We start from the raw sequence: 21,931 nt of genomic DNA on the forward strand, positions 1-21,931 counted from the left end.
GTTAACATTCTAACTCTGTCTCTTACTGTAACACTATTTAATACTGCTCCACCCTGTGTTGGTGACAGTTCAATTTCTAAACATTAGTACATTTCAGTTACTGTTAAAATTAAAAAGTTTCTATATGCTTAAAGGAAATGAATTTTTTATTTGTTTATACATGGCGTGAATAAATACAGATCATAGCATGCAAATTTATTGTCTTATGACACAGAAAATCATGCATCCAAATTGTACATTGAAATCATGAAATGAGCTACAAATGCAATAAAAAAAGGTATTCAAAGGTTTAACAAATTGGGGGTGAGGGCGCACCAAAGATGCTTCTTGGCTGGGATGCCATTTGGTCTAGGGGAAGCCACGACAGGGAGAGCATGAGTTAGTTTCGATTGCCTATTTTCAGACTGTAGTCTGTGGGCACCCTGCTTTGTGGGAGGGACCCTGGTAGCCCAGACTCAGGGCTGGAACAGGCCCCTGATTTAGGAGGTGGCTGCATGGTTTATAGCGCTCTGATGTCTCAGACAATCTCTCTCTCCCAAAGCCTCAGATCTGTCCCCTCAGAAGGCTCCTGCACTGCCTCCGCTCCTTTCACATTCTGTAGAAAGGAGCAGCATCAAGGGTTAGGGGTGATCCATACGGACTACGTGGGTAGCAGATGCTACAGGAGTAAACCCAGCACCCAAAGCAGAGGGAGAATATAGGGCTTTTTCTCTTTACTTAGCCACATGCTATAGCTCAGAGAGCTCCTTTAAACGTCTCCCCTCCCACAGCCTGGGAAAGGGGAAGGATTCTCATGTTCTGGCCTGATTTGAATGAGGATCACTGGACCCTAGAACCATTCACTGCCCTTTCCTAGAGAAACCTGTGATACACAGAACTCACAGGGCTTAGATCAATGCTTACTGGAGTCAAGAATTGCTCCCCTGGAATAGCAGCAGTATTGGGCAGCTGCAAATCTCACAGAAGGAGCTGAAGCATTGGTGGTTCAGCAATCAAAGTCCTAGATAGTTCACGGGAGGTTTAGGTTTGTTTCTGGACAATAGCAGTGAGAGTTTTATTGCCTCAAAATTTCAGTAGAAAAATTCAGACCCAAAACTGTGTGTGGTGGGGAGATTGACAGCAGTTTCTCTGGTTTTGATTTAGTTTGTTCTCTTACTCTCATTTTAAAAGCCCTGGATCATTTTCATGAGGCAAATGTGCGTACAAAGCTGTTCCAGGGGCTGGACAAGCTGTTCCCCTAAGTCCCTATGCAGGGGCAGTTGTTGGTTCTGATCTCATGAATATAGCGGTGACTAGCCTGACCTGTCATGTGGTGGACTAGGGCTTGATTTCCTGATGAGAAAGCTGGGATTTTGACACAAAGTGTATGTCTACAGTACAATTAAAAACCCATAGCTGGCCCAGGCCAGCTGACTCAGGCTTGCCAGGCTCTGGCTCCAGGAGCTTGCTTAGGCTGGAGCCCGACCAAAGGGATCCTCCCCCCCTTGCTGGGTTCAATGGCCTATATACTGAAGATGAGTTCGTAAATGGGGAGTGTGCACTGGGTGCTTCCACTGGACAGACACTTCCTAGGGGAAGACCTACCCAGTTAATGTGATATACTCCAAAAATATTGGATGAAAGAAAGGCATCCTGGGGCTCAATGACTTCAGATTCAACTTGTTCAGGTTAGAAAGACAGATTTTTTTTTTTGGGGGGGGGGGGGTAATTGTGAGCCTGGAAATCGCCTCCTGTGTGAAAGTCAGAGCTGGATTATTTCGAGCTCATGCACCCTTGTTACTAATGAAGGAGTAAAGGAATGAACAAATCAATGAAGCCTTAAATTGTCATACACATCCTCAACCCTTGTCCCCGTGGCAGGATCTCAAGGACAGATAGAAACGTTACTCAGGGTCAGGAGGAGAAAGGAAAGCGCTTTCCCTCATGTATTTCCCCAGTCTCGTGGGCAAGGCAGCAGAGGGGCTTCAGGACATTTTCTGTCACTGATTTTTTTCACGTTGGTGTGGGAGGAAAGACTTAGACCTGCCAGCTCTGTGAACGTGAAGTGACCAAGTGACGAGTTAACAATGATGCTGTGGCACAGGATTGGATTGGAACTAGAAAACAAGAAGGCCTTAAAGTTGAACTCTTAGGTGAATAGAATGATCTGATTGATATTCAACCTTGGAAGGCAATAGATTGTTACATCACTCAGAACAGCCTGGTTTGGTTGGTTGGTTTTCCCTGATAAATTGCAGAGGGTTCAGAGATGAGCCACAGGAATGATTAAAGGCTTGAGCAGAGAAATTTGAAAACAAACCCAACCTTTCCTGCTCCTGCCAGCTATGACTGCTGAGGACATTTTCCTTCTCTGCTCCAGGGTCTCTCTTCTGCCAGATTCTCAGCAAGTCAGGCCACCCTGCAGACTATGGCAGAGCAGTTTAGTAATAGGCTGCAGGACTCACCATGTAAGAGTGCAGCTGTTGTAGCACCTTGGTTGATCATGGACCAAATCCTGCAGCCCTGGATAACCTCCCACTGATGGCAATGGGAATTTAGCCTTTGTAATTAGCTGCTGGTGCCTGAGGTCTCAGCTATGAATTAAACTGGTAGCAGACACAGCTTTATTCAAATAAGCGAAGGATGTAAGTCAAAGAGCAAAGCTGGCCATTTGGAGAGGTGCAGCAGTCCCACAACCACAGCTGGAAGGGAGAAGAGGAAAAACTCCCTGAAGTGCTGGGAGCAGCACCACAGAAGTTTTTCAGTGAGATCAGTAGTAATAAATACGAAATGACGGAGTGCTTGCTCCTCTGCAATGACATGCTTGAATTGTGTTACTTTACTATGAGATAAAGCTTTAAAATATCCTGCTCTAATTTCAGGATGGGTCTGTAACCATAACTGGTCTGTGTGGGAAGTGGGACTTTCAAAATTCCCACGGAATTTAAGGGGTGGCGTTCCCAGTTGGTCACCTGAGGGCAGTGCAGTAGAGTTCAAACCGATGACCAGAGAGATGAGAACAGAGATTGTGGGACGCCTACCCGAGGCCAGCTGCAGAGCTGTAATGGAACAGGGTGTCTACACTGGCACCGCAGCATTGTAGCCCCGGCACAGAAAGCTGTACGCCTCTCATCAGGGTGCTATTTTTACAGCACTGCTACTGAGCAGTTTCTGCGCACTAAGTGGCTTGGCAGTGTGCACACCTCAGAAGTTACACTGCAGAAATCTGGTTGACTGTGCAGACGCTTGCCAGTGTAGACAAGGCTGTAGAGGGCTTACATAAGAACACAAGACTGGCCATACTGGGTCAGACCAAGGGTCCATCTAACCCCATGTGCTGCCTGAGAATGACCAGTGCCAGATGTGTCAGAAGGAATGAACAGAACAGGCTTTTTGACCTGCAAAGTGAGGGTCTTTCACCCTGATCTTTAACTTCATTGTTGTAGATTCCTACTTATCCTATTTTACCACCCTCCCCCGAGGTCTCTGGGAAAATCAGGTGTGAACCACTCCCTTGATACAGATGTGTCCCAATCCAGCTGAACTGAGGCAGACTTTAGGCCAATGTCAGTTTGGAAAAGGCCCACTTAACCCAGCAGGTTTCTCAAAGTATCTGTTGCTGTGAACCGCATGTAGTGTGGATGTGAACCCCAAAGATATCACACATGAAAGAAACACAAGGCCAGTTCTGAGAAGGTTTCCAGAGCCAGGCCTGAGAGTTAAAGTGTTGTACTTAAAAGGAAAAGGGGCCTCAGCACCTATAAAAATAACTGGTTGCAAAAACAAACCCAAAAAAACAACCCAGAAAAGCTCCCATCACACATCCATCACCAGTTTAGATTTTGACATGTCCTGCCTTATGTGACATCTTTGCTTTGAAAACAAGAGACCTGGGGAACTCTGTGGCTGTTACACATCTTGTCTCAAGTAATTTTCCTCCTAACAGATGATTTATTTAAAAATTTATCAAAATAAATTCAATTTTAAATAGAAATAATGACAGTCTATACTAGGTCTCTATTTTCATCCATGCTATTTCTCTCACATATTCCTCCACTCTAATTCCTTTGGAGTGAGGTTTTAATTTCAGGATTAGCAACAATTTCCTATATAGTAGGAGGGGGCAGGGAGAGAACTAGAAGAAAACCTGAATTATATTGGAACACTGAAAGTTATCACATAATCAGCCTGTGGCGGGTCTGGCACCACAGCACCCCTTTGTGGCAGGGGTGGGATGGGGTGTCGAACCCTCGCCACTCTCAAGTCTCCCATGCCCATCTCTCTGTGGGCGGCCCAATGTGGCCTAATGGCCTGTTTCTGCACAATCACCCCTTTGATCGGGGTTGTGAGCCCTAATGACCAATGTCAGGGCAGTGTGGCCCAATGGCCAAAGTCCATATACCTTCCCCCTCGCAGGCAAGGTAGTGCAGCCTAACAGCCAGAGTCTATATAACTTCCCCCTCACAGGCAGGGTAGTGCGGCCTAGTGGCCAGAGTCCAGGTAACTCGCCTCAAGTATCAGGGCGGTGTGGCCCAATGGCCAGAGTCCAAATACCTTCCCCCTCACAGGTGGGGTGGTGCAGCCCAACAGCCAGAGTCTATATAACTTCCCCCTCACAGGCAGGGTGGTGCGGCCTAGAGGCCGGAGTCCATGCAGCTCACCCACACGTGTCAGGGAAGTGTGGCCCAATGGCCACCCTCCTTTCTTAGGCGGGGTAATGCAGCCTGGTGGCTGGAGTCCATGCAGCTTGCCCCAAGTGTCAGGGCAGTGTGGGTGGGGTAGTAGGAGGACCTGGGCCTGCCCTCTCCACCAGGTCCCGACCCAGGGCCCTGCTAATGGCGGGGTCCCCCTTGGCCTTGGCTCGACAGGGATCCGCCTGCAACATGCCGAGTGTCGTTGCGTCTCTAACGCACTTTGTCTTTAAAGTTCCCCATGGTCACTCCCTACCATAAACATAGTGTACTCCACTTTGGGGGATCCTCCATCTGGGCCTCGGCTTGGCTGGCCTCTGGATCCTGGAGTGCGGGCTGTCCCTCCTCAGGAGCTGGCAGCGTGCCTCCTTCCCCTCCGGTAGTCAGCCCAGACTGAGAAATTCTGCAGACTTTTATACGTGTTCTCCAGTTGGAGCATGCCCAGGAGAGCTTCCGGGGTGTGGCTTCCTCTGCTAGGAAGGAAGGGTTAACTAATTAATTAACTTCATGTTTAATTTCATTGTCTCTGGTAACAATTCATTTAAAGACTACAAAATATAAACCTATAGGGCAGTTTTCTCTTAATTCCCATTTCTACCCAGTCAGCTTTGTGTGAAGTCACATTCTACAATTACCTAGGAGCCTTCCATTTCTGTGAGTTCATTTCTCCCTGGATCTTCTCCCATAAGTGTGGGTGGAAGGGGTCTCACACTATGTGGGAAGGTTGCATTATGAGAAAAAGCACCTGTGCTCTATTTTCACACTTTCTAATCTCTCAATGTAGCAGCAGGTGAAGAAGTGATACAAATGCATGACTTAATAGCAAAGCTACGAGACCAAACCACACACTCTGGACTCAGCATTCATGTCTCCTGCAGTCTGAACTTGGAATCTGGTACATTTCCTCATTGGCTACCATCATTTGCCCAGCAAGGAAGTGCTTCTTGTCCAGCAAGTCAGCCAGATTGGGACCCATAGGCATGGAATGGCTCTGAAGGAATCAGCTGCTTCTCTCTGTGTTTCATGAAACTTTGGCTCCAAATGGTAAAAGACAGTTGTTCCCAATTTAATCATGGCATCCTTTAGGACCATGATCAGTGCCACTTAACTAGGGAGCAGTGTTCTAAAAATAGTTTACCTGGACCACAGGTCACCATAGCTTCCATCTCTAGGGTGAAAATCAACCACTCGTACCTGCAGTTTCTACCTGAGTTCTTGTCAAATCTTTGACCTTACTTGGAGTAATTTTACACTTCTCTGTCATAGAATTCTTCACCACCACACAATATATCAGTAGTGAAAGTGAGGTATAACTCCCCCAAATATGCCCTTTTATTTCCTTAATCTGGTGGCACAGATTCAAATTAGGGACTAAATTCAGGAGTGGTTTAGAATCCCTGTAAAACACCACATATCAGGTATCTATTAAAAATAGGTATCTTTCTGCAGCTATATCACATTCAATACATTTCATTTTCTACACATTTGCAGCATCTGACAGTGGTGAGCTGAATAGAAATGTCACTTCCATTTTTCCCATCCCTACCTAGATAGGGATTGCATTTTCCAAATAGTAACCAACATGATTCCTAACGGATTAGGAAGGAGATTTCTTCAGGAGCGATCTCCTGCAGGACCTGAGCCACAACTTCTTTGGGAGCCAAATGCATGGGTATTTTGCTTAGTTACAAGTCATTACTAGGGAATACTCTTCCCAGCCCTTTAGAAAAAATATTGACCTAACCACTTTAACAACAGGGGGACTAGGTTGGTGATGGGGAATAAGGGAATCCCTCTGACTTACCCTATCTTCTTCCGTTGCTACACGGAAGGTTGCTACAGAGGGTGAAATAACATTTTTCCCTATCCGTGCCCTGTTCCTGTTCTCTGTTATAGTTCAATATATTTTAAGTGAGGAAAATGGTAGTAAAAATATCTGGTCTCCAGCACAACCTGAAGCAATATCAGAGCAACTGGGAATAAAAAAAATGGTTCCCAAAGGGGGAACTTGATAACTAACAATTGCTTTGAAATGGGTGGACAGTATAACTGTGATGCTCAGGGTTTGTTTAGACTAGGAAAAGTGATGGAGTTTAGGTCAGGTCAAGGGGAAAGCCAGTGCCAACCACGGCACCTGGGCTACATCTGCACTACCACTATAATTGTCTTTTTACACCAAGGTCACTTGAGCAGCCAACACCACGTACAGTCCTAGTGAATGTAAGGCTCAGGCAGTTTTTGCCTCAGTGTAGCTCGTTGGGTCAAATCTCTCTCCCCTACCTGGAGCTGATGAACATTCCTGGCTGGAGGGACACACACTCCTACAACTCAAAAGGAAAAGAGAATAGAAAAAAATCACAGGACTGACCCCAAAAAATGGGGAGCTGCAAAAGGCAGAAGCAGGCAACTCATCTAGGGGAGCTGACAGACCACGGTGAACATGGTGCAAAGGTCGCTATGTGGGAATTGACAATTGTGATTTTTTAAAAGACAATCTTTGGCCAGCCAGAATCAAGGCATTTATTACAGTTCTCTCATATGTGGATTTTCTGATGTCTAATAAGGCTTGAGTTCTGATTGAAGCTTTTCCCACACTCAGAGCACATGTAGGACGTCTCTCCACTGTGGCTTCTCTGATGTTTCGTAAGGGCTGAGCTATAACTGAAGCATTCCCCACACTCAGAGCACGTGTAGGGCATCTCTCCTGTGTGGATTCTCTGATGTGAGATGAGGGCAGTGCTCTGCTTAAAACTTTTCCCACACTCAGCGCATGTGTAGGGTGTCTCTCCTATGTGGATTGCCCGATGTCTGATAAGGTGTGAGCGCTGATTGAAGCTTTTCCCACACTCAGAGCACATGTAGGGTCTCTCTCCTGTGTGGATTCTCTGATGTGTGATGAGGGCTGAACTATCCATGAAGCGTTTCCCACACTCAGAACATCCATAGGGTTTGTCACCTGTGTGACTTCTCTGATGTATGGTAAGGGCTGATCTATAACTGAAGCATTTCCCGCACTCAGGGCACGTGTAGGGTGTCCACCCAGTATGGATTTTCTGATGTCTAATAAGGCTTGAGCTCTGATTGAAGCTTTTCCCACACACAGAGCACATGTAGGGTGTCTCGCCTGTGTGGATTCTCTGATGTGAGATGAGGACTGAGTTATAACTGAAGCGTTTCCCACACTCAGAGCACGTGTAGGGTTTTTCTCCTGTGTGGATTCTCTGATGTCTAATAAGGCTTGAACTCCGATTGAAACTTTTCCTGCACTCAGCGCATGTGTAGGGTGTCTCTCCTGTGTGGATGCTCCTATGTCTGTTAAGGTGTGAGCTCCGATTGAAGCTTTTCCCACACTCAGAGCATGTGTAGGGTTTCTCTCCCCTGTGGATTCTCTGATGTGTGAGAAGGTCAGAGTTCCCACTGAAGCTTTTCCCACACTCATGACATATGTAGCATGTCTCTTCCAAGCTGATGGTCTCGCATGTAATAAGGTCTGAGTTTTCCTCTGGCCTGTCCTGAATCTCACAGGCTTTTTCTTTTTCTGGCAGTGCACAACTCCCAGAAACATTCCCTTTGGATACTCCTGATAACATCCCATGTGGTTCTATTTGCTCAGCATCTTCCTGCTGGGGTGTCTCCTCGTTCTCACTCACCATCCCGTCACCTGATGGGAGACAGAGAGAATCCAGACATAGGTCACTCCCTGCACCAGAGAGAGGAATGGAAAAAGGTGTGAACAAACCAAAATATGTGCGGGAGAGATCAAACCTATCAGGAGCTGATTTTCCCCAAACCCTTCCCCAGAGGATAGAGAGGAAGGTATCAGTTCTGGGCGTGCATCTCACCAGAACTCTCAGGGGAAAGTGAGATTGGGGAGGGACCTGCTGCCAACTGTCAGTCAGGATAGGTGGGAAGCCATGAATGACATCTGCCTAATGACTCCACATCTGCAGGGAACAATCCTGAACTTGGACAGCTTACAACTTGGAGTCTTTGTAGGGCATCCCAAATGCTTCCTGTATTCACTGACAGTTATTGAGATGGTTGACCCAATTCCTCACCTGTGCAGACGGTCTCAGGAGCACTTTTTTTCAGAGCCATAGAGGTCTGAGACCCACGGCTGTTCCCCTCATTCCTGCTGCGAGATCACATAAGGTTTGGAAATTGGAAACCCTGGGAAGGCAAAGAAAACGAGGAAGGTCCATGGAATTTGTGGGATACTTGTCACAAGGAATATTCCATGGTTTGAACCCCAGCTCATTTTTAAGAAGTAACATCCCAAGGCTAGCGTCCTTGGCTCAAAGTGGCAGGAGAGTTATTATTATAAATCATATTCATTACCTTAGTGCCTAAGAGCCAACTAACCGTGGGCACCTGTTGTGCTAGGCACAGTACAAACCCAGAATAATAGATGGCTCATGCCCTGAAGAATTTACAATCTAAATAGACAAGACAGACATAGAATGGGGGATGAGGCAGAACCCACCAGCAGAGTGAACTATTTGAAGGCAGAGTGACAGATCTGATGAACACAGTTATATATCTTGAGACTATTGTATTTCATATTATGACTAGGGCCAGTGTTTTCCGGAAACTGCTGCTATTACTAAATTTTTTCATGAAATTACTCTTCATTTCTGGAATCACCCTTCACATCCAGAATAGCTGAACAGAGGGTGGGTGGGGATGCAGGGTCACAAACCCCAGATTTCTCCCTGGAGACACCTGACTCCTCCCCAGAGCACAGGGCAAAGGCTGGGGGCTGGCTGCTTTGAGACTTCCTACCAATTTCTTCCTTCCTCATACAAGTCTGGGCTCAGAAAAAACATGGTGGAGCTTCCCCTTGAGAGGCAGGGCACTTGGCAGTGGGATGCCGGGCACCCTCATCATGCTGCAGAGCAGACGGCGCTCGCACCTGCTCTTGACTGTGTCAACAGCACCTCTTCCCTGATCATCTCCCCTGCACGCAGCTGGTTCACGTCCCGTCTCCCCAGCACACAGACGGCTCTAGGCTCTCAATGCTCAGTGTCTGGGCCCCACTTCCCCCACACAGCTGGCTCCTGTCCTCTCCCGCAATGCACTTTCAGGCTGTAAAGGACTATATATCGCTCATGTTTGTCAACTACTCTGTTTTCGTTGGCAGCAAACACTGACCCTATTTATGACTGTTACCCGTATCTTTGAGCGAGCCCTTGAAAGCATGAATAATTCACAGACTATGATGCTGAGATGGGCCAGATGACACATGGGAGGGCTGAGGGATAGGTTTCCTGTGCAATCTGGTGTCACTAAGGCTGGATCTCAAGGCTGGTTATACAGAACTCCATCTTTTGAAGCTTTGCCCCATACAGAAAGGGGCAGTGACTGATTTTACCTCTTTCAGGAGACCGAAGACGACAGACAGACTTTTTGGGGAGAAACAGCTGAGTTTGAGCTGACTGAAGGGGGTCTTTTTGGGCTACAAACTGACATGACTTGATAACCAAGATGTAAGCTTTTAAAGAAGGTTTTAATACACCTTGGAAATGATCAGGGATTCCCAAGAGGACTGATGGGAAATATGCATTTTGATGCTCTTCTTGCTTTACATCTTTTTCCTATAAGGCACACTGACACTGTCATGGATCCATAGGATCTGTGAAATGCCCTGGCTTTTAAACAGTCCTTGGGAGGTGCACCTTGAATGCACTAGACCCCCAAGGATAGGCCAATGTAGCTTCAACACCTACGACTGAGCTTCTGGCTTCAACACTATTTCAACCTGTGAGCTCTGCCAACAGGTCCAACTGAATGACGCTCCTGTTCAGAGACTGTTCCTCATTCAATGCACAGTGCAAGTTTGTGCTGTGACACTGGGCAGACTTTTAAAACATAGCAGGGTTTATTAGTCAATCGAAACGCAGCATTGAAAGTCTTTAGATTAGGACAGAGAAGCAAAGACGACAATATAGTCCATGCTGGCCAATGCCCTTGAGCCATGCTGCTCTAGAAAACAGTTTGGTTTCCATTCACTGTACCTGTCCATTTGTCTTCTCTCCAATAGAGCTCCCTGCATCTGCGAGCCCAGTTCTTCCTGCTCCCAAAAACATAATTAGTCCATAAATGCTTCACTCAGCCAAGGGGAGATCCTCCCGTGGACAGGTGACAATTATTCCCTTGTCTCTGTCGGGTGTTCCATTGATGTGGGTTGGTCTCAGCCAGTCCTTAATGACCCATTCATATCACCCCATGACAAAACACCTCATGTCTCCTGCTCTTTCTAATCATAGCAATACCAATCAGAGAGGGAAACTGAGGTGTGTATTGGCATCATAGAAGTATCACCAAAATTCCCAACTCTATCTCACACACAGTGCTTACAGCCCTTGGAGAAAAAGCAAAGCACAGGAACTGGAGGTTAGTCCAGTGAACACAGTGTAGGAGAAGCTGCAATCCTCAAACCTGGTCAAAAAGGAGAGGCATGTGAGTCCCTACCCATAGAGAGGGGCTGGCTAGAGAGCTGATACCTGAGCGGGCATTCCTTGGGCAGACCATGGAGGCAGGTCAGAGGCTTAATTGTCCCAGAACTGTGATATTGCAAAAGCACATTGTGGGGAATTAGGAAATCTAGTGATTCAGGTATAATGGGAAGGAGAATTAAACTCTTCCAGCGTGTGGAGAAGGCTGGGGAATTAAACACTGAAATTCAGGAGCAACAGCCTCTAATTCTTCCGATGAAGTGAGCTGCAGTTCACGAAAACTTATGCTCTAATAAATTTGTTAGTCTCTAAGGTGCCACAAGTCCTCTTTTTCTTTTTACGGATACAGACTAACACGGCTGCTACTCTGAATCCAGAAAAGGAGAATGTAAAAAACAAGAACTGGGCCATGCAATGTCAGAAGGGACAGGCTCCAAGATCCAAGGAGCCCGGAGGGAAGGCAGCTTGTGGCTGCTGCAGATGGAGACAGCGGGGCCAAGAGTCTCTCCAAACTCTCACTCCTGTTCACCCCGACCTGATTTTATGATCTTTGACCTAGTCTCAAGTCTTGTGGGCAATTTTATACTCACTAGAGATAAAATGTCATTATCAGAAAATTGCTTATTAGCTTGCAATATGCATGGAGGGTCAAGGAGGTGAACATAAATAAATGGGCTATTAAGGGCAGGTCTACACTACAGCCAGCATCCACACTCTGAGATTGATCCACTGGTGGTCGATTTAGTGGGTCTAGTTAAGACCCGCCAAATCAACTGCAGATTGACTGCAGCTGGCTCTCCAGTCAACTTCTGTACTCTCTCGCTCTCCCATCGACCCCCCGCAGTGTACTCCCTGCAGTAACTCAACCTAAGTTATGTTCACTCCAGCTACATTATTCACATAGCTGGAGTCGCGTAGCGTAGGTCAACTGACCATGGTAGTGTAAACGTAGCCTAAGCTTGCTACAGTTAAGGGCCTTATATTAGGTTGAAGCTTTGTGGGAGTGATTATGATGAAGTCTAGGATTTAGCTGAATAGGCCTCAGGATAAGGAGAGAATCCCAGGTGAGATATTTTGACTCCACATTTTAAAAGACTAACAAGTAATCACCAACAGGTGCAATACACCACAGGATTCTGAAAGAAGGGGGCGGGCTTTAGCAGTTAGGTTGCTATGCAGTAGCTCAGCAGTTGGGCCGCATTCATATATTAGCATTATTAATAAATAGTGATGTAAATAAGTGATGTAACTCATGAGTATTAATGCTTGATGCTTAATTATGGACTTCCCAAAGGCCACATATGGGTTGGGGCAGCTATTAACATTACTGTAATCAGAGTAAAGGAGCAGATATAGTACATAGCAATCCTATTACCATAAGTGGATAAAATACCTCTCTTAGTTACCATTTTCTCATTTGTCAGGTCACCAAGATAGTGTAAACTGAAGGAAGGCCTTCCTTCTGATGGACTCCCTTGCCCCTCGATCTTTGTTTCCAGTGGTGACCATAACTTGGAAGTATGCACAGTGCAAGACTCTCTTTACTATACTTACCTTAGTCTAATCATTATGCATATTGATCTTTGCCTATGATTCATAGAATCATAGAATATCAGGGTTGGAAGGGACCTCAGGAGGTCATCTAGTCCAACCCCCGGCTCAAAGCAGGACCGATCCCCAATTAAATCATCCCAGCCAGGGCTTTGTCAAGCCTGACTTAAAAACTTCTAAGGAAGGAGATTCCACCACCTCCCTAGGTAACCCATTCCAGTGTTTCACCACCCTCCTAGTGAAAAAGTTTTTCCTAATATCCAACCTAAATCTCCCCCACTGCAACTTGAGACCATTACTCCTTGTCCTGTCATCCGCTACCACTGCGAATAGTCTAGATCCATCCTCTTTGGAACCCCCTTTCAGGTAGCTGAAAGCAGCTATCAAATCTCCCCTCATTCTTCTCTTCTGTAGACTACACAATCCCAGTTCCCGCAGCCTCTCCTCGTAAGTCATGTGTTCCAGTCCCCTAATCATTTTTGTTGCCCTCTGCTGGACTCTCTCCAATTTTTCCACATCCTTCTTGTAGTGTGGGGCCCAAAACTGGACACAGTACTCCAGATGAGGCCTCACCAATGTCGAATAGAGGAGAACGATCACGTCCCTCGATCTGCTGGCAATGCCTCTACTTATACATCCCAAAATGCCATTGGCCTTCTTGGCTACAAGGGCACACTGTTGACTCATATCCAGCTTCTCGTCCACTGTAATCCCTAGGTCCTTTTCTGCAGAACTACTGCCTAGTCACTCGGTCCCTAGTCTGTAACAATATATGGGATTCTTCCATCGTAAGTGCAGTACTCTGCACTTGTCCTTGTTGAACCTCATCAGATTTCTTTTTGCCCAATCCTCCAATTTGTCTAGGTCCCTCTGTATCCTATCCCTACCATCCAGCGTATCTACCACTCCTCCCAGTTTAGTGTCGTCTGCAAACTTGCTGAGGGTGCAATCCACACCATCCTCCAGATCATTTATGAAGATACTGAACAAAACCGGCCCCAGGACCGACCCTTGGGGCACTCCGCTTGATACCGGCTGCCAACTAGACATGGAGCCATTGATCATTACCCGTTGAGCCCGACAATCTAGCCAATTTTCAACCCACCTTATAGTGCATTCATCCAGCCCATACTTCTTTAACTTGCTGGCAAGAATACTGTGGGAGACAGTGTCATAAGCTTTGCTAAAGCCAAGGAACACCATGTCCACTGCTTTCCCTTCATCCACAGAACCACTTATCTCGTCATAGAAGGTAATTAGTCAGGCATGACTTGCCCTTGGTGAATCCATGCTGACTGTTCCTGATAACTTTCCTCTCATATAAGTGCTTCAGAATTGACTCCTTGAGGACCTGCTCCATGATTTTTCCGGGGACTGAGGTGAGGCTGACTGGCCTGTAGTTCCCAGAATCCTCTTTCTTCCCTTTTTTAAAGATGGGCACTACATTAGCCTTTTTCCAGTCATCCGGGACTTCCCCGGATCGCCATGAGTTTTCAAAGATAATGGCCAATGGCTCTGCAATCACATCCGCCAACTCCTTTAGCACTCTCGGATGCAACGCATCCGGCCCCATGGACTTTTGCACGTCCAGCTTTTCTAAATAGTCCCGAACCACTTCTTTCTCCACAGAGGGCTGGTCACCTCCTCCCCATGCTGTGCTGCCCAGTGCAGCAGTCAGGGAGCTGACCTTGTTCGTGAAGACAGAGGCAAAAAAAGCATTGAGTACATTAGCTTTTTCCACATCCTCTGTCACTAGGTTGCCTCCCTCATTCAGTAAGGGGCCCACACTTTCCTTGACTTTCTTCTTGTTGCCAACATACCTGAAGAAACCCTTCTTGTTACTCTTAACATCTCTTGCTAGCTGCAATTCCAATTATAACTGCCTGTATTAAATTAAGTTTCTCTGTGTTTCACCAAATTTCATCTTCTCAATTAACTTTGAGCAGCCATGTAAAAGGGCAAGTTGTACCCCAGTATGTAGGTGTAAAAATTGTACAGGCTACACTACCACCCTGACATCATCAACAAGGTGCCCATTTGTGCCTGGGTAGTGGCCCTGCTGTGGGAGGGAGGAATGCAGCAAGGACTCAGGGTCGGTGGATGGGGTTGCTGTGCATAGAGACGGGAAGGTTATATGGGGAGGAGGGTAATGAGCGGGAGAAGGAGGTCAAGAGTTAAAATAATAATGTTTAGGGGAAAATGTATAATGAAGTGAAACTGAACAGAAATAAAACTGGAGTGCAGGCTATTAAGCAAAAAGGCCTGGCCAGGGATTTGGGGTTAAAGATCTGGGCTCCCCCACAGCTCTAGATCCCCAAAACTCTCCTACCTCCCACTGATCCACCCAGCCCACCTCCTGGGTGCCTTTCCTCCACACTTCCCTCACCTTCTTCCCATTACTCTCAGCCACCACCACGTCCAGGCACCTTAGGAGCTTCCTATGTTCCCTCCTCGACTCTCACTACCTCATCCCTCCCTGCTCCTTCTTACCTCTAATCCGGCACACACACTCCCCATGTCCTAGCACCCCAGAATTAGCTACTCCCCGCTTCTCCTCCCCTCCCACAGCTCTGTTCTCCCTTCATCCATGGGGTCCTGAATGGCAACATTATACACTCTCCTATCAAAAGCTGAGCTCATCTGACTGTCACACAAGACATGCATGCACCTATTTACTCAATTTAGAATTCTACAGGCAGCATATTTTCCTTTTAAAATGAGGAAAAGGCATGAAAGCTCTAGTTATTAACATAGTTATTAATGTATCCAATAATGATAAATTAAATGCAATTTTAAAATGACTGACAGCACCAAAAAGGCACATGTCCAAAAATTATTCTAGCGGGTGGGAGATAAGGCAAAAACAGTGGGGGGGGGGGGGGGGGGCAGAACTTGTCAAAACTTGCATGACAAATACAGGTATAAAGTTAAAGTTCTTTAGAGACCCCACATCTTCTTATAACCCAGGGGACAGGACTCCTTACCCAGCCAGACCACAGTCTCACAGTTCTCCTGCATGACATCCCTGTAGAGGGCTCTAACAGTGGGGTCCAGCAGAGCCCCCTCTTCCCTGGTGAAATATACAGCCACCTCTTCGAAAGTCACCGGTCTCTGAAACAGCAAGAGTCCAACACTCAGTATCTGCTGCCCCAGTCACAACCCCACTTTTCACAGAACAGCAGCACCAGGTAAATGGAAGCTTCGGGAGGCACATGTTAACAGAGTCCCACCCCCACCTTGCTTAGAGCAGCCAGGAGGCATCAGAGGGTAGAAAAAGAGAACCATTGTGTCTCCCAGCTGACAGACTAGGCAGAGTTTTCACATTCATCACATACCTACTAGCCAGAGCCTGATATAGGAGATGGGGCTGTCTCTGGACCCTGCTGGTGGCTCCCTGGTAGGAATCCCAACTCTACAAATACACTATATGGAAGAAAGGGGAAGTCGATAGTAAAGAATATAAGTTAGAAGGTCAGAATTGTAGAAAATTGGTAAGGGAAGCTATCAGAAATCAATGATCAATCAATGAAAATAAGAAGGAAGTTTTTAAAGGTTTATAAAGTTCAAAATAATCCTAACAATGGTAGTGGTAAATTACTATACAGAAATGGTGGAATTATCAAAAATAATGCAGAAGAGATAGAAGTGTTCAATAAATATTTCTCTCCTGGGTTTGGATAAAAACACATGATGTAGTCATATCATAAGATGTTGACGACAACACTCTTTACATTCCAACAATAACTCACGAGGACATTAAACAGCAGCTATTAAAGTTAGACATGTTTAAATCAGCAGGTCCAGACAACTAGTATCCAAGAGTTTTAAAATACCTGGTGGAGGAGTGTGGTGGACTGTTAAGGTTGAATTTACTTAGGACTTGGAACATTGGGGAAATTCCAGAAGACTGGAATAAAGCTAATGCTGTGCCAATATTTAAAAAATGTAAGAGAGATGACCCAGCTAATTAAAAGCGTGTCAGTCTGACATCGATACTGGGCAAGATAATGGAACATCCAATACTGGATTTCATTAATAAAGAAATAAAGGAGGGTAATATAATTAGTACCCATTAACAAAGGTTTAGAAAAAATAGATCCTATCAAACTAATTGGATATCCTTAGTGGATGAGATCAAAAGTTTGGTTGCAGCCAGTGATGAGCTGCCAAAATCTTAACAACGGGTTCCCTCCTCACCCCACGAGGGGGTCGTTGCCCACATCTTCCCCCCCGGGACTCCTGCCCCACCCAACCCCCCCGTGTTCCTTGACGCCCCCCCCCCGAGGACCCCTGCCCCATCCACTCCCTCCCCTGTCCCCTGACTGCCCCCAGAACCGGGCAGGAGGGTCTCGTGGGCCACTGTAGTGGGTGCCCACCCCACCCCTAAGAGCCAGAGGCACCTTCCGGGAGGCAAGGAGGGGAGTCCCGGCGCTGCTTACCTGGGGCAGCTCCCAGGAGGCATCCGGCAGGTCCCTCTGGCTCCTAGGTGCGGGGGAGCATAGTTAGGGGGGAGCGACCGCTCCCCCACTGATCACATCAAAAGTGGCGCCTCAGGGGCTGGAGCACCCACGGGGAAAATTGGTGGGTGCAGAGCACCCACCGGCAGCTCCCCACCCCGTGCCTGGCCCCAGCTCACCTCCGCTCCGCCTCCTCCCCTGAACGCACCACCCCGCTCTGCTTCTCCACACCCCGCCCGCCCCCCCCGGCTTCCCGCGAATCAGCTGTTCGGCGGGAAGCCTGGGAGGGCTGAGAAGCAGGCAGTGGCTTCACGCTCAGGCCAAGGGTGGCGGAGGTGAGCTGGGGCGGGGAGCGGTTCTCCTGCCCCCCCCCCAGGTTACCTGCTGCGGTGCAGGTGGCCCTCCTCCCCCGCCTGAGCTCACCTCCGCCTCCCTGGGCCTGCTTCCCACACGAACAGCTGATTTGCGGGAAGCCTGGGGGGGTGGAGAAGCAGAGCAGGGTGGCGCGTTCAGGGGAGGAGGTGGAGGTGAGCTGCGGCCGGGGGTGGGGAAGGGAGCTGCCAGTGGGTGCTCTGCTTCCACCAAATTTTCCCCTTGGGTGCTCCAGGGCTGGAGCACCCGTGGAGTCGGCCGGTTAAATTTAGAAGCCCTTTTAGAACCAGCTGTCCCTCGCAGAACAACCGGTTCTAAAAGGGCTTCTAAACAACTGGTTCTAGCGAACCGGTGCGAACCAGCTCCAGCTCACCACTGGTTGCAGCTAATAGTATTGATGCAATATACCTAGACTTCTGTAAGGCATATGACTTGGTTCAGCACAATATTTTGACTAAAAAACTAGAATTATACAAAATAAACCTGGCATACGTTAAATAGATTAAAAACTGTGATTGTAAATGGGGATCCATGGTTGAGTGGATCTATTTCTGGAGGGTTCCTGCAAGGATTGGTTCTTGACCCTGTGCTATTTAAGATTCTTATCAATGACCTAGAAGAGACTATAAAATCCTCACTGATAAAGTTTGCAGTTGCCACAAAGACTGGGAGTGGTGGTAACTAATGAAGTGTCAGTAGATTCAGGCTCCAGCACTGGAAGTCTGGGACATTTTCCCAGCCCTGGCTGGAGGGTTATTTCCTGTTCCACAAAGAGGGGAAGTTCCATTCCCAACTCCTGTGCCTTGAAATAAGACCCTGCCTGACAGGACACCCCATATTCAGCATAGTGGTATGATTATAATATGATTAGGACAGAATTATAATGCATTTTGTGCAATATGCATCATGTGTGGTGTCATTGGAAAAGTTATGATTTGCCGAATATGATTATCCTATTTGTGTGCATGTATCATGTTTGTATCTGAAGTTATGGATACAGACTATGTATGAAGTGGTGGATAAGCTGGAGGGTAGGGATAGGATACAGAGGGACCTAGATAATTTAGTGAATTGGGCCAAAATAAAAGTGATGGGGTTCAACAAGGACAAGTACAGAGTCCTGCACTTACGATGGAAGAATCCCATAGACTGCTATAGACTAGGGACCGAGTGACTAGGCAGCAGTTCTGCAGAAAAGGACCCAAGAGTTACAGTGGATGAGCAGCTGGATATAAGTCCGCAGTTTGCCCTTGTTGCCAAGAAGGCTAACGGCATTTTGGGCTGTATAAGTAGGAGCACTGCTAGAAGATCAAGAGACGTGATCATTCCCCTCTATTCGGCATTGGTGAGGCCTCACCTGGAGTACTGTGTCCAGTTTTGGGCCCCACACTACAAGGAGGATGTGGAAAAATTGGAAAGAGTCCAGCGGAGGGCACAAAAATGAATATAACAGGGTTTAAGACAGAACTGGATACATTCATGGAGTTAAGTCCATTAATGGCTATTGGCCAGGATAAGTAAGGAATGGTGTCCCTAGCCTCTGTCAAACGTGGGTGATGGATGGCAGGAGAGAGATCACTTGATCATTACCTGTTAGGGTCACTCACTCTGGGGCACCTGGCACTGGTCACTGTTGGCAGACAGGATACTGAGCTGGATGGACCTTTGGTCTGAACCAGTACAGCCATTCTTATGTTCTTAATAGGGGGCTGGAGCACATGACTTACGAGGAGAGGCTGAGGGAACTGGGTTTGTTTAGTCTGCAGAAGAGAAGAATGAGGGGGGATTTGATAGCTGCTTTCAACTACCTGAAAGGGGGTTTCAAAGAGGATGGATCTAGACTGTTCTCAGTGGTAGCAGATGACAGAACAAGGAGTAATGGTCTCAAGTTGCAGCGGGGGAGGTTTAGGTTAGATATTAAGAAAAACTTTTTCACAAGAAGGGTGGTGAAGTACTGGAATGGGTTACCTAGGGAGGTGGTGGAATCTCCTTCCTTAGAGGTTTTTAAGGTCAGGCTTGACAAAGCCCTGGCTCCAATGATTTGGTCCTGCTTTGAGCAGCGGGTTAGACTAGATGACCTCCTGAGGTCCCTTCCAACCCTGATCTTCTATGAGATTCTAATCTGGGCCAGAGTCTTGCACTCCTTTGCACGGGGGTGGGTGTCCAGATCTCAGTTTTACCTGTCACAACAGGGGTGCAGATCTCACTTGGGATCTTCACAACAGCGGGGTCTGACCTATGTTGGGGTCTCTGCAGTGCCTGGCGGAACAGGACCCAGATCTCACTTGGGGTCTCTGCAGCTCCAGGAACAACAAGGTCCCTGATTTTGTTTGCCATCTCTGCAGTACCTGGCACAACTGGAGCCTGATTTCACTTGATGTTGATGCAGGGCCTGGCACAAAAAGGGGGAGGAGCTCAGTCGGGGTCACTGTAGCACCCAGTACAGCAAGGTCCCTGCTTTCTGTAAGGGTCTGTGCAGTTCCTGGCACAAAAGGTGCCCCAAACTTGGTTAGGGTTTGTGCAGTGCCCGGCACACTAGGGCACCTGATCTCAGTCAAGGCCTGAGCCATGCTCAGAACAATAACAGCCCTGATCTCACGCAGACACCTGCGGAGAAAAGCAGGAAGATTTTCAAGAATTTGATATCAGTATTTCAGAACTGAGGAGAAAATGGGGCACAAACTAAGGATCTGCCAATATAAGAGAGAAGCCCAGCATCTGAGGAGATGTTATGTCACCATTTAACAGGTCAAGAGAAAAGAGGGAAAGTTTGAGGGGAACAACAACAGAATGGGATGGATTCTTGTTGCCTCACATTCACGTGGCCAGCAGGGAGCCCTGGGTGATGTGGCCTTCACAGGGGAAAGGAGTGGGGCTGGAGTCAGGTCAGAAGGGGAGGGGCTGGCCATAGTGTCTGGGAATGTGACTAGCAGGCAGTGGGTTGGGCAGGGTGGGGGAAGTAGCCGGGACTGGAAACCTGGGATTGAGCCTTCTCCCTGGGGGATGCTTGCTCCTCCCTCCCCTTCCTGGGCCTTCCCATGCCCTGTGGCCAGCAGAGAGTGGCCCCCCAGCCCAGCCCAGCCGTACCCCTGTCTCAGGGCTCTCCCAGCCTCTGCCCATTAACCCTCTTGCCAGTTCAGAAATCACTCAGGGGAACGATTTCCCACCGAAAAAAAGGACAAGTCACTGCAGGTAAAAATGCGGCGGAGACACCAGAAACCTGAGATTTGAACGGGCCACGGGTGAAGTGGGGAGCTAATGGGGTACAGTGGGGGGAGGAGAACAAAGACCCTCTCAGCGATATGGGCGGGGGGGGGTCACCCTGGATGTTGCTCGTTGCTCTCTAGAAAGAAAGGGGGCAGGACGGGGGTCCCCAGGGCAGCGGGAAATCCGAGGGGATCTCAGCCCCCCCCCCTTCTCTCCCCACTCCTTGGGGGTCTCCTGCTCTTCTCCCCTCCCGCCCACGTCCGGGCTGCACAGACATTTCCCATCCGCCCCTTCCCAGACCCCGGCAGCCTCCCGCCCAGCCACACGCAGGAACCCCAGGGCAGAGCCTGGCCGGGCCCGCGGGGCGCTGGGCTCCTGCTGAGGCAGCAGCTCCGAGCCCCCCACCCCGCGGCGCGGGCCCCCCAGGGAGCAGATCCCGCCGCTGCCAGATGCCTGGTCCCCCTCGGACACGGGGCAGAGTCGCCGCCCGGCCCGGCCCGGCCCCGGCCCCGCCCCCGGGGCTCGCTCCGGTACCTGGAGGCTGCAGCTCCGCAGCACGGGGTGGCTCCAGCGGGAGCAGGGCCCGGGCCGGGCACGGGGAGTTAACGAAGGTCTCCCCGGCACAGACCCTCTGCTCAGCCCGGCCCCCAGCCCCAGGGAGCAGCAGCGGGGCAGCTCTGCCTCTGCGCATGCGGGGCTCTCCCCAACCCCCCGATCTGCGCATGCCCAGAGCCGGGAGACACAAAAACTCTTCTCCGGCTCCGGGAGAGGATCCAACGGCCCCGCACGAGCCAGGCAGAGCCGCAGCGCCCCGCGCGCGTTCACTGCCCGGCGCGCCCTCCCCCGGCCCAGCGTCACTTCCGCTCCCTGGAGAGTCAAGAACTACATCTCCCATCCTGCCCCGGGGGGGACTTCCTTCCTCCTCTGCCCAACGTCACTTCCGGTCCCTGGAGAGTCGGGAGCTCCGTCGCCCAAGCCGGCTGCTGGAAACAGAGCTGCTGCTTAAGGGTTACTTGTCACACAGACACTGAGTGTGTCCTTGAATGCTGGCTGGGAGCATCCAGACAAGGGAGCTCCAGCAGCAGAATAGTGAAACTCACCCAGAGGACACAACTCCTCACTGGTCTGGATGGTATCTCAGTGTGTCAGAATGGCCTAGGCTGGCAGTGAAACTTCTTGAGACATTGGGAGTCTTGCTCCCCCGTCGCCGTGTGTAATA

General features: G+C 48.6%; 1 protein-coding gene across 4 annotated transcripts; it reads right to left on the minus strand.

Moving 5' to 3' along the window:
• Positions 1-128: 128 nt before the first annotated feature.
• Positions 129-21,555, minus strand: LOC125629212 (uncharacterized). Of its 4 annotated transcripts, none has more exons than XR_012668705.1 (6): positions 21,247-21,555; positions 16,012-16,099; positions 15,661-15,787; positions 8,729-8,840; positions 8,321-8,370; positions 129-5,140 (listed from the first exon to the last, which is right to left on the minus strand). XR_012668705.1 is itself a non-coding variant. In XM_075128941.1 (2 exons), the coding sequence occupies exon 1, from the start codon at positions 8,321-8,323 to the stop codon at positions 7,205-7,207; it is 1,119 nt and encodes a 372-aa protein (XP_074985042.1). In that variant the 5' UTR covers positions 8,324-8,331; the 3' UTR covers positions 129-5,143; positions 6,951-7,204. The 4 variants fall into 4 exon arrangements, 1 of the variants encoding a protein (XP_074985042.1); XR_012668704.1 differs by having other exon boundaries at positions 129-5,143; XR_012668706.1 differs by lacking the exons at positions 8,321-8,370; positions 8,729-8,840 and having other exon boundaries at positions 129-5,143.
• Positions 21,556-21,931: the final 376 nt, after the last annotated feature.

The sequence above is a fragment of the Caretta caretta genome, chromosome 5 (genome assembly GCF_965140235.1).
Source record: "Caretta caretta isolate rCarCar2 chromosome 5, rCarCar1.hap1, whole genome shotgun sequence".
NCBI classification, from domain to species: Eukaryota; Metazoa; Chordata; order Testudines; family Cheloniidae; genus Caretta; species Caretta caretta.